At 36.0% G+C, this 12,534-nt stretch overlaps 2 protein-coding genes across 2 annotated transcripts in view; both read left to right on the top strand.

The window, feature by feature from the left end:
- Positions 1 to 188: 188 nt before the first annotated feature.
- c18h3orf33 (c18h3orf33 homolog (H. sapiens)) lies at positions 189 to 8,902 on the top strand. Its single transcript, XM_056478460.1, has 5 exons — positions 189 to 290; positions 436 to 495; positions 3,072 to 3,225; positions 6,714 to 6,874; positions 7,690 to 8,902. Exons 1-5 carry the CDS (start codon positions 189 to 191, stop codon positions 7,960 to 7,962), a joined length of 750 nt encoding a protein of 249 aa, XP_056334435.1. The 3' UTR covers positions 7,963 to 8,902.
- Positions 8,903 to 11,094: 2,192 nt separating this feature from the next.
- plch1 (phospholipase C, eta 1) overlaps positions 11,095 to 12,534 on the top strand; it is a 173,804-nt gene continuing 172,364 nt past the window's right edge. Inside the window, exon 1 of the mRNA XM_056478120.1 lies at positions 11,095 to 11,244. The gene's annotated coding sequence lies outside the window, so the exon portion shown is untranslated. The remainder of the gene's footprint in view (positions 11,245 to 12,534) is intronic.

The following is a 12,534-nucleotide window of genomic DNA, read 5'->3' as shown; positions in this document are numbered from 1 at the left end:
TAAAATAAAGGCAAATCTTCTATACAACGCACAAAACACTTGCTTCGGTTATTTTATGATTTCCAAATATATGCATATATAAAAGGTCTGCGTGTAGAACTAAAAACGCTTTTTAACTTTTTTGTCCTAATCGCTACCCGTTTATAGTGGGCGGAGTTTTATTCTGTAGTTCTTTTTCTGTAAACAACATGCCGTCACTTTCTGCAGATGACAAAGAGGATGATAAACCCTCTAACAATCTCATTGCACGTTTATCAAACTTTGCTGACGATCATTTGACAATTGTCCGGGTAAGTAGCAGACTCGACAATGCGTGTCATTTAAATTAATTTTATAAACATCCTGTATATATCATATGATTCATGTTTTGAAAGAGAAACTCATGCAATGTTATAATCTGCTATCTTGTGAGTATTTTTGTCCTCTTCCCAACAGAGCATCAGCACATGTGTTGGTCTCGCGGGGCTTCTCATAGTAGCAAGGAGCATCAGGCTGGTACGCACGCACACACACAGACACATGGGCTCGCGCGCATCCCAACACAATATTGTCTCAACGTAGCGATCTTATATGAGTTTTATGATATTTTTTAACGTATTTTATACTGGTCTACTCTGATCATTTGAAGTGCTTCTTTAATCCTTCCTTAAGTCGCTTGGATAAAAGCGTATGCTAAATGAGTAAATGGTAAAAATAATATAATATAGCGATCTCAAGTTTTACTAACAAACTCAAGCATTAGGCTTGGAACATACCCAAATCCCTTTAAGGAATTGAAACTAAAATGAACTAAGGAATTAAATGATATATTTTTAAACAATAACATATACTATTGCATATAAAATATGTATATATGTATATGTAAGTGTGTGTATGTATGTATGTATGCACAATATCACAAAAGTACTCAATGGCACTGGTGGAAGGCGTGTATACAGCCATATAGCACTGCTATGAGTGTGATATTGCGTTTATACAACAGTTAACTGCTGAAAAAAATCATTTCCATGCTGATTCCCAGCCTGGTCTTAGCTGGTCAGGCTGGAAAATGACTAGCAAAAAACCAGCTTGACCAGCCTTGTGCCGGACATAGTTTGGTTGGGCTCCCAGCCTGGCTAGGTTGGTCGAGCTGGTTTTAGCTGGTAATCTCCCAGCCTGACCAGCTAAGACCAGCCTGGAAATGGCTAAAACCTCAATAAAACCAGGCTGGTTTAAGCTGTTTTTTTTTTTTTTCAGTATAGGGTTCGATGGCATAATCATGTATATAAAAAGAAAATCTAACACAGAGAGTCTAAGAATCTTTTTGCATGAGGATTTACTTTCTTTCGCCATTTACATCATTCACATAATTACTGCAGCTGAAGTCAGAACAGCAGAAACCGTTGCTACTTTACAAACGTAACTTTAAAGCTAGCATTTGAATGATTCTCTAGCATAATATATAAAGTGATGACAAAACAGGTGATTTTGCTGAAATTTTAAGATTATAAGAGTGAAATGCCAACAGTCTAGAGACATATCACGATTGCAACAGAGAAATACTATGATATCACAATAATTAACCCCAGAAAAGCCAAAGCAAACACTACCAGACTATGGTATGAATACAGCACTACAACATAGAGGAGAGAGATCAAACTGAGTTAAGTTGAATTTATGCTGTTTTTCTCCTCTAAGGGCTTATTATGTGGTCTCTGTCCCCATCTTGGGGCTGAACGTCAATTGTCTTTGCTCAGTATGACAGCTTGATGGACGCTGATGCGCTGTATCTCCTACATCTTAAATATTTAAAATATCTTTATAAAAATAAACTGCATAGTTGCAATCTAAACTGCCTAAAAAGCCTCAAAAGTACATTATGTTGTCCAATAGCAGCAATATTTGTAAAGCAATATTAAGTTTATTAATCTGCTGTAACTCTACATGGGCACAGTAATGACAGTAACGAGTGCTGTTATTGCAGAATATTGCACGGCTACAGAGTGCCATATACAGAGTGCCATCTGGAATTTTCTTCTACAATGAGCATTTTTCTCAGCCTCTAATGTTTATGTTCAGTTATTTCATGGAAAAAGCTATGAAAATAACCTATTCTTTGCCATAAAAGGGAAATTACTGAATCAAGACATATAAGCCTGTGAAAAATGCCAATTTAGAAGAAATTTTCAGATGCCACTTTTTTTCACGTTTTTGCAAAATTTTCAGATGATTTTTTCAGAAAACGTGAAAAAAGTGGCATCTGAAAATTTCTTTTAAATTAGTATTTTTCACAGGCTTATATATCTTGATTCAGTAATTTCCCTTTTATGGCGAAGAATAGGTTATTTTCATAGCTTATATATATATATATATATATATATATATATATATATATATATATATATTCCACACAGATTCCACAAAGAATCCACACAGAAATGCTAACTGACCCAACCGGAGCTTGAACCAGCGACCTTCCTAAATATATATATATATATATATATATATATATATATATATATATAGCTTTTTCACAGCAAACCTAAATATATTTAGTAAATGTTAACAAACTTTTTGTGATTTTGATGACTGCAGCACACTCCAAAATTGTTGGCATAGAAGCAAAATAATAGTGAAATGGTTAAAGAATATCCAAATTCGCCGGTTTTGAAAGCTGGTGAGGAGGATAAACAGGAGGATATCAAATGATTAAATGTTGTAATTAAAAGGAAAGGGGACCTGACATCATGATAAACATGTCTCTGTGCCAACTTTTTTAGAATGAGTTGCAGACATCGAAATCAAAATGTCTTTATATATATATATATATATATAAAAAAAAATTGCTCACAGAAAACGCACGGCTTTGAAAATATTGAAAATATTTTCTTTGTACTTTTATCAGTTAAAAAAAGGATAAACAGAATCTCATATTCTCAATTTAGTTGTATCGTTTTTAGAATTGGGTCACAGCTACTTTTATATGCTACATCTTTATGGTGTTGTAGTTACGACATTCACCAGCAGAGGCTCCTAATATCCTATCAGTTTTTTTTTTTTTTCTGCTCATGTTTTCTATTCTTTGTCTGCAGATGACAAAATTCGGCTCCGGCACTGATATTCCAGCACGGTTCATTGAGAGAAATATCAGTATCAGAGGACGACTGAGAAATATCACAGAGAAAGGGCTTGAAGTGGAACACATTCCAATTGCTGTCCCTTTACTCAGTCGCCTGCTTGCTAAACGTAAGAACACACACAAGCCCTCTTGTGCAGTGCTTCAGAAAGACCCCCGCACACTTTAATTAAATGTCCTACTGGTGGGCCTGTACATTTATTTCACAGCTGTCAGAGGGACCACTGTCTTCATCTAAACAGCTGCTCTCAATTAGGACTTCATCTTTAGAAGCACAAATCTCTTAGAAACATCTTTTTAACACTCTTCATAATTGTGCTTCTCCTGCTGTGTCAGAAAAGGCAGAGAAGGGTTTTTCTTTTGCCGTCGTAGTGACTTTGAACTTGGATTGAAACCCATTGACTCCAAAGATTGTAAAATGCAGATTCATCTGGTTTCACTTAAGTTAAACTGCTTTTGGTTTTGCAGCAACATTTGCAAATTTACAAGATTTTATTTCAGTCTTTTCAAATGAATCTCTATAAACCATTCAGTCAAAGTAATTGTATTACAAACCAGCCATGCCTTCAAAATGAGTTTAGATGTGATCTAAATGTGCCTTTTTTAAGACTAAACAATCATAGATCAAGTCTCTGAATTGTAATGAGATTATGTGTGTCAGTGTCATTGTGATTCACAGATGGCTACGTTAAGCTTGGTCTCTTGGGATTCATACCATATGGACATGTATAACTGTCTCCTGTACACTCCACAGAATGATTCTTCTAGCATGCAGGGTATATGTGGGGTCTTAAAATGTCTTAATTTTCCAAAAATCTAATTTTAGGCCGTAAAAAGTCTTAGGGTGCTTTCACACCTAGGCTTTTGTTTTGGAACCTGGCACATTTCCCCAGTTAGCACGGTTCATTTGGCATACAGTTGAAGTCAGAATTATTAGCCCCCCTGTTTATTTTTGTTCCCAATTTCTGCTTAACGGAGAGCAGATTTCTTCAACACATTTCTAAACATAATAGTTTAATAACTCATTTCTAATAACTGATTTACTTCATCTTTGCCATGATGACAGTACATAATATTTGGCTAGATATTTTTCAAGACACTTCTATACAGCTTAAAGTGACATTTAGAGGCTTAACTAGGTTAATTAGGTTAACTAGGCAGGTTAGGGTAATTAGGCAAGTTATTGTATAACGATGGTTTGTTCTGTAGACTATCAAAAAATATATATAGCTTAAAGGGGCTAATAATTTTGACCTTAAAATGGTTTTAAAAAAAATAAAAACTGCTTTTATTCTAGCTGAAATAAAACAAATAAGACTTTCTCCAGAAGAAAAAAATATTATCAGACATACTGTAAAAATTTCCTTCCTCTGTTAATCATCATTTGGGAAATAATTAAAAAAGAAAAAGAAAAATTCAAAGAGGGCTAATAATTCTGATTTCAACTGTATGTGAATCCAGCAATTGCACTCGGATCTGTGCCAAAACAATTGGTCTGAGATCGCCTGAATGAGATGGTCTCGGCTCGATTGAAACAAACTCTGAAAAGGATGAATTGTAGTGAGAAAGCAATACGATTCAACGAACCAGGCTATATCCCAGTGTATTATGGATATGTAATAGGCATATATACGGCTATATAAAGAAAGAATTATGAGTAGGACGGGATGTCATTCCTACCAGTAAATGTGCGTTTCATGTCAAATATGAAAGTGAAAGCATGCTAACTATTAACGAGAGCTGTTTATCCGTTAGGAAATTTCATTAAACAGCAGTCTTGGTTTATCTGTTATTTCTCTCTATAATGTATAGCCTATAATGCTTAAGCTCTGTATGAGAAAGTCTTACCTCTGATTCATGTTTGGTGACGATGTCTGTGAGTGTCACCATTCAAAATGAAAAAAAAAAAAGATTCGATCCACAGGTGTGAAAGCACCCTCAAATCCACTGAAATATTGTGTTGTAGGTCTTCAATCATTTTAAACGGGTCTTAATTTTCCTATGTCCATGTAAAGCTATACTCAATCAGGCCAACACCCATCCAATCACTAACAATATATTTCAATAAAAGTTTTAAGAAACGTTTATTTATTAACTCTATTTACTTATGAATGTGGTTTAATTATCTTCCTTGTGATAACATTTGTTTTTAATGTTTTTTTTAACTTAACTTTAGCATTTAGCCTTGCGTAAGTCTGAAATGTCATTCATTATGGTCTTAAAATGGTCATAAAATTTTTTTAATTTGATTTGATGAAACTTGTAGAAACCCTGCTAGCATGACCTATCAGCAGTGCTAGACAGAAACTGTGGGGGGGGTTTTTTGTGTGTGTGGATGTTTTTTCAAAATCTGCAGATTTATGTGGAATGATTTTGAGAGTGTAGTAACTTAATACCATATCACCCTGCTGCCCAAGAGCAGTTGCTCACTGAAGCTAAGCAGGGCTGAGCCGGTCAGTACCTGGCTGGGAGATCAGCAGGGGGTTAAAATGCGAGACGCGCAGGGCACATAAGCAGTGCGCAAACGCTCGCATCCATTAGTAAACCATTCACAAAAAGGCCCCTCTCAGCGAAAAAAGTGCGTTCGGTACACTTGTGAGCCGGGGAGGTTGATAACTGTGGTGTACTGTGGTGTTAGTAACTGTACTATGGAGTGGATTTCGGGCGGCCTCTGCGATCGGATACTATACCAAAATTGGCAACCCGGGGGTGTTACAGTACAGACTGTACCAAAAAGCTGAGGACCGGGGGTGGGGTGAAATTACGTGAGCTTTTTTGGGAGAAATAACAAAACGGGAGGGTGGCGGGAGATGGGTCTGAAATACATGAGAATTGTCAAAACAGGAGTGTTGACAGGTATGCTCACACATACACTCTGCTTCTAATTTTGATCACTTCAAAATTGTTGATAAGCCGTGCTGGGCATTTCTCTGTGTCTCACGCTGAACACAGTCAACCAATTACAACAGACTGGGTCTTTAAACCAATCAGCGCAGATTAGCATCCCACTAAAAAGGGGTTTAGGAAAAAATGAATCGCTGAACGAATCATATGAGAGTCTTTGGGATAATTAGTTAAAAAAAATGCATATTATAAGGCAATAAAAGTGTTTTTTGACCTTGCATGCATATCAGACTGTTGTTTGAGACCCCCAAAACCAAAACACAACATTTTTTAATGCATTTTTTAAAAGATAAATATTTCTGTAACAAAATCACATAGATTTGATAAGAAATGCATTAATCCCTAGCACCATGTGGTTTAGTTTAATGATTTATGCATATCTGGAAGCTTTAAAGCCACTATATCCACCGTCATTATACTGCATGCAGGAGGCAGGAGAGAATTTAAACGTACTCTGACTGTGTTTGTGTGACAAAAAAAAAGTCAAATACACCAATGATGGCTTCAGGGTGATTTAAGTTTTGAGTGAATTATTCTTTAAACACATAAAACAGACCTTTCTTTAAATTGGTTAAAAAAACCTCAGTGCTTCATGTTGGCTCCGTAAGCTGTTTTCCCATTGTAAAAGAGCACTTTGAAAAAGAGTCTTGTTGATCTAGAGGTTTTAAAGGGTCATTGGGCTTGACTTCAGCAGGTCAGACTGTGGCCCTCCTGGATGTGCATTTGGCTGGGGTGGAGCTGACCTCAGAAGGGCACCACTGGATCGGTCAACAGCTGAGACCCGCTGAGACGGTTTGGCTCCGGCTGATTGCTCGACAGAATGAGACCCTCCACTGCCTAGTGTCAGTTAACAAGGTGGGTGAGATGCCAAGTCAAAGCGTTAGCTTGACAAATGTGAGGCTGTGAAGTATTGGAAAAGGATTCTTTAGGTTTACAACTTTTTACAATGTTTACAATCGTCTATCTAACGTTACTAATCTATCTATCTATGTCTCCATCCATCCATCCATCCATCCATCCATCCATCCATCCATCCATCCATCCATCTATCTATCTATCTACAGTATCTATCTATCTACCTACAGTATCTATCCATCCATCTATCTATGTCTCCATCTATCTATCTATCTGTCTGTCAGTCTGTCCGTCCGTCCGTCCGTCCATCCATAGTATCTATCTATCTACAGTATCCATCCATCCATCCCTCCATCCATCCATCCATCCATCCATCCATCCATCCATACAGTTTTGTAAATTAAATATACATTACACAGTTTCTGTCTGCGAAATCCACATTGTCCACAACGTTTGAAGACTCTTTAGATAGTTTAATATTTTAAGCATTCTACTTAATAAATGTTTGAAATAATTCATTGTTAATTTAATTACCATTAAATAATTGAAAGCATGGCAAAATTATTTACAGTATTTTTCAAAATGACCAAGTAAAATATTTATTTATTTATGTGAGCATATGAACATGATCTTTTCTTTATATTCAAATTATTTTTGGCATAAAATAAAATTGATTAAATTTGAAAAATTAGGGGACTAAATAATTATTTGGTGACCAAGTGATCATTTAAATTTTACTATTATAAAATAATTTTTGCAATAGATGAATGACAACACTGTTTAACCCACTTTATCCCCTTGACTGTGTTTTCTAGGGCTCCCTCTTTAACACTTGTGTAAATGAGGAACTTTTAAGACTTGGTTTGGCTAGGACGTCTCCTCTTGTGGGTCTGGACCCTCACTCTCAGATTTACTGGAGTCTCTATAAGCGCTTACTTCGTGCTGAAAGCAAAGCTGAGAAGAAAGGAAAAGGCCTCTGGAAGGAAGAGAGTCGCTGGGAGAGATTTACTGATGTCTTGAGGAACAATATGCTGCTCGTCTCACTTAAGAAACTCTTCAAATGGAGATCTGGCACTAAAAAGAAGTGAAACATTTCATTTTCCAAGTTGGTGATTTGTTCGATTTATTTTGCATTACATATTTATTTTAAATCAGACATCTTTCTGATCTAAGACATGAAGGAGCTCAATTAAACCTATCCATCCGAGAATGTGAATTTCCATGTGTTATTCTGCTTACTGCTACTGACACTTGTGAAGAATGTCTCCTTCATGTCTTGCTCATGAAGACAGACTGTCTTTACCCCTGCTGTAATGGTTGTAGCATTCTATAATCCATCACGTTATTCATGCTGTCTTACACCTGTAGTGTCGGACCCCGTCATCATACTCCTGACAACCGGAAAGCCTTTGTACTCTGCCCTCCTCCCATAAATCCATATCCTACAGACCTCTTGGATTTCTCTTTCCCTGGGAGATGGGGGAGTGCTTTGTCACGATGACATGGCAGTGGGGGTCTACCAATGCCCCTGTGGAGATCCCCATTACTATAGAAACATCACAGTCGGAAGACAAAGTGTATCAGGGGGGCCTTTCTCAGGGTCCTAAAAGCCGTAGTGCTTGTAGAGCGCACAACAGAGACTACGAGAGGGGGAAAATGCTTGAATGCCAGAACTATTGTAGTTCAGGATATTTACACAACACTGTTTTCAACTAATAATATTGGGGGCCTAAAAAAACTCCAAAGTGCACAAATTATTTATTAAAAATGTTACATCATGAATGTGAATTTTAGGTTTGTATTTCGCCCTTTTTTTTTTTTTTAGAATCTGTGCAGATGCTTTTTTCTCTACAAAGTAGGGCCAACTGAATAGTTTTAGTCATTTTCCATTTGTGTACACTGCTGTGGTGTAAATGTACACTCTGTGTTTACTTGCATTGTCTGTAAAAAAAGAAAAATGAAACAGCATTTTTCAAAAAACATTTTATGTGAATTTCACATGATTTTAACGTGATTTCGTGAGGGAAAATAAAGATAGCTGAAGCACATTTTATCAGAGTCACATTTTTTTGCTTATTAAATTCTCATTTAGTTCAATGTGTTAATTTGCATCGTGAGTTTTAGGGCGTACTCACACTATGTACAGTTACCTTGAACCAGGCTGAAGCACGCTTATCCCCTCTCCTGTCTCTCCTGACGTGAGCACGCTTATGTTATCAATGATGCGCTGTTCAGTAAGAAGCGCTCTCGCTCAGCACAGTGGAGATTCCTTTAGTTATATCGTTTTAGTCGCTTGATATGCAGTGACACGCAGTCAAATATTTCGCCGAACAGATCAGCCACTTTTGAAGCTCAAAATTTTTGCAGCTGCCATGCAGCAAGGGGTTTGAGACTTTAATAATCTACGACAGTTTGCGTTCATTGAACAGTAAGATTGATTAAGAACACATACTGTATGAAACAGTCCCATAAAATTCATGACTTGTCTTTAGTTTCGGGCTCAGGCATAATTTGCACTCATACTACAAGCGTACCGAGTAAACCGCACTCTGGCACACCTCTTCCAATTGGGCCAAGGCTGGCCAACTGAACTGTGCCTGAGCCTGAATCAGAGCACTCACACTTCTCAAACTATCCGGGAAACGAGCCTGGGGGCAGTTCGGATAGCATAGTGTGAGTGTGCCCTTAATAGCAATTATTTATTGTCTATATAAAAGAATATATAGTTTCCAAAGTATATATTTTCCAAATATATTTGAGATGTTATCAGTGGGCGACACGAAGGCTCAGTGGTTAGCACTGTCACCTCACAGCAAGAAGGTCGCTGGTTCGAGCCCTGGCTTAGTCAGTTGGCAGTTCTGTGTGGAGGTTGCATGCTCTCCCTTTGTTCGTGTGGGTGTCCTCTGGGTGCTCCGGTTTCCCCCACAGTCCAAAGACGTGCCATAGGTCAACTGAATAAATTGGCCTTAGTGTATGTGTGTGAATTAGAGAGTGTATGGGTATTTCCCAGTACTGGGTTGCAGCTGGAAGGGCATCCGCTGTGTAAAACATGCTGGATTAGTCGGTGGTTCATCGCGTTGTGGCGACCCCTGATGAATAAAGAGACTAAGCCACACAACATAACATACCAACTACAAAATGTTGGTGATTTGACACTGCATTTTTAAAAGCAATAATTTAGATTATTGGTTATTTTAACTTATTTTTTTTCCCCTAGAAAATGACAATGGGTGAACAAGCAAACTTTAAGAGAAGGTGTAGTCTTGTTAGTCTTTAAACAGACTTAAGTAACATCTAATGACCCCCTCATGGGTTTTCTCAACAGTGAGAGTGCAGGGGTTTTTTTTCCGCCTCAGTTCTCAGTGCCAATAGTCTTATCTACTCCAATAGGCACAAGGGTGGGGGAGTGACCAGGGAAGTTTCCTGCCCCATTCATTCAGCCTTTGTTGTGCAAATGTCCCTTTCGACTATGGCAGAGATGCTGGACTCTTATTGGACAGACGGTTTGAATTGTAAGGTGCACTGGGTCTGAGTGTAGACTTTGAACTGGGAGTTACACACACACAAAGACCTGTGGAAACTGTGGAAGGACTACGAGTGAGAGATGTGTGTGTGTTCACTTGGAGAGAGGGAGAGAGAGATCTGAGCTTCTCTCTCCTCACTGTATCAAATTCCATGCCTGGAATTTTGAACTCCTAAATTGATTTAGCTATATTTCTGTTTTAGGTACTGTGACAATATTGATGTTATTTTAAGTTATTCTATTATTTGGTGTGTTAAAAAAAAGAGCATATCCCCACAAGTATTACTTTTTAGACTGTAGTCTATTTAACCTTTTTAAAAGTGTTATGCATTATTATTACAAGGTTTTTTTTCAAGAATTTATTCATATTCAATTCTATCTATCTATCTATCTATCTATCTATCTATCTATCTATCTATCTATCTATCTATCTATCTATCTATCTATCTATCTATCTATCTATCTATCTATCTATCTATCTATCTATCTATTCATTAGTATTTATTCTGATAACTTGGCTTTCAAATAAAAGTCTACATGATTAGATTTTTTTTAATTTTAATATCTGTTCAATGGTACTCTGCACTGTTTCATCAGTCAATCCGTTCCTGAATGTCGCTCCTGGTTTTTGCGGCTGCTCTTCTCTGCTCGGGTCACTTACCAGTCCGGAGGTTTTGAATGAGAGCGGACACTTACAGTTGAGTTAAACAGTAAACACTGCTTTACGAGGAAAGAGAGTCTTGGAGTCGCGTGTGTAGAGAAAAATACATACATGATGAGAAGTGTCGAGGCTGACTTTGTAAACAAAGTGGATTTATAAGCAAACTCTTGAGTCAGAGGAACTGAAGTAAGTGATTTGTCTCTGTTCTTCTTTGTTGAGAGCAGGTGCACGTTTTGAACGATAACCCAGACGAAGTAGTTTCACTTTTCCCTCTTTCTTTTCGGATTAACATTTCTGTTCAATTATGAAATGTGTCAGTGAACTATTATGCTGCTATCATCAATTAGTGGGGACTTAAATTCTAAAAACTTACATTTCTCTATCTAAATATTAGATTTAATGCAAACTATTACACCACATTTATTGTTGGCTACTATTATACTGACAGTCTACACACTTTATAAGGCACAGTTTGTTTGATTTAAAGAATTAGAGTATTAGTTTTAATTCTAATAATTCTTTAATTCTTTTATATATATATATATATATATATATATATATATATATATATATATATATATATATATATATATATATATATATTTATATATATATATATATATATATATATATATATATATATATATATATAAAATAAATTTAAAAAAAAAAAAATATATATATATATATATATATATATATATATATATATATATATATATAATATTTTCATTATGCAACAAAGAACATTACAAAGATACAGTATGAACAAAGAAACAAAAGAGTTACAGAAATAAAATTCCAGCAGTTTAAATGATGTACACCGAGAAAGGGTTTTACATGCAATATAATTGAGTTCACATATAAATCAAAGCTCTTTCTGAAAAGAAAAAAGTAAGGGTGTTTTTTTGAAAATGTACATTTATGGATGTAAATTTTAGCCAAAAAAGCTATAAAATAATAATAAATTTACAATAAGAAGGATCTAAGTTCAAAGAGTATCCAAAGAAACAATTTTTGGGGTAATTAAAAAAGTTTGGAAATAAGAATTTTTTTTATGAAATTGAAAAAGTCGACCCAAACAACTTTACAGTAAGTGCACTCCCAAAATAAATTATTTAGTGTTTAATCATATTGAGTACATAATGAGCATTTAGTGGAAATATTGATTTTAAATTGAGCTAGTTTGGTATTTATTGGATAGCAATTATGAATGATTTTGACTGACACTTCCACAGCTTTATTAGAAAAAACTGTTCCCAATCTATGTCATCAAATATATTATTCCAAAAACCTATGCAAGCAGGTAAAGAGATCCGAGAACTATTAATAACCAAGCGACTATCTTTGTTTGACATAGAACTGAGAAGAGTTTGGTCAACAAAAAGGTTTGTGTTGTCAAAAATAAAAGAATCTAAAGAGCCTTTGGGGCCAGATTTGGCTAAAGGTATAACATATATATAGTTGATACATAAA

The sequence above is a fragment of the Danio aesculapii genome, chromosome 18, assembly GCF_903798145.1.
Source record: "Danio aesculapii chromosome 18, fDanAes4.1, whole genome shotgun sequence".
NCBI lineage: Eukaryota > Metazoa > Chordata > Actinopteri > Cypriniformes > Danionidae > Danio > Danio aesculapii.
Note: the sequence above shows the minus strand (reverse complement) of the source record. Positions and strands in the feature narration are given on the sequence as shown.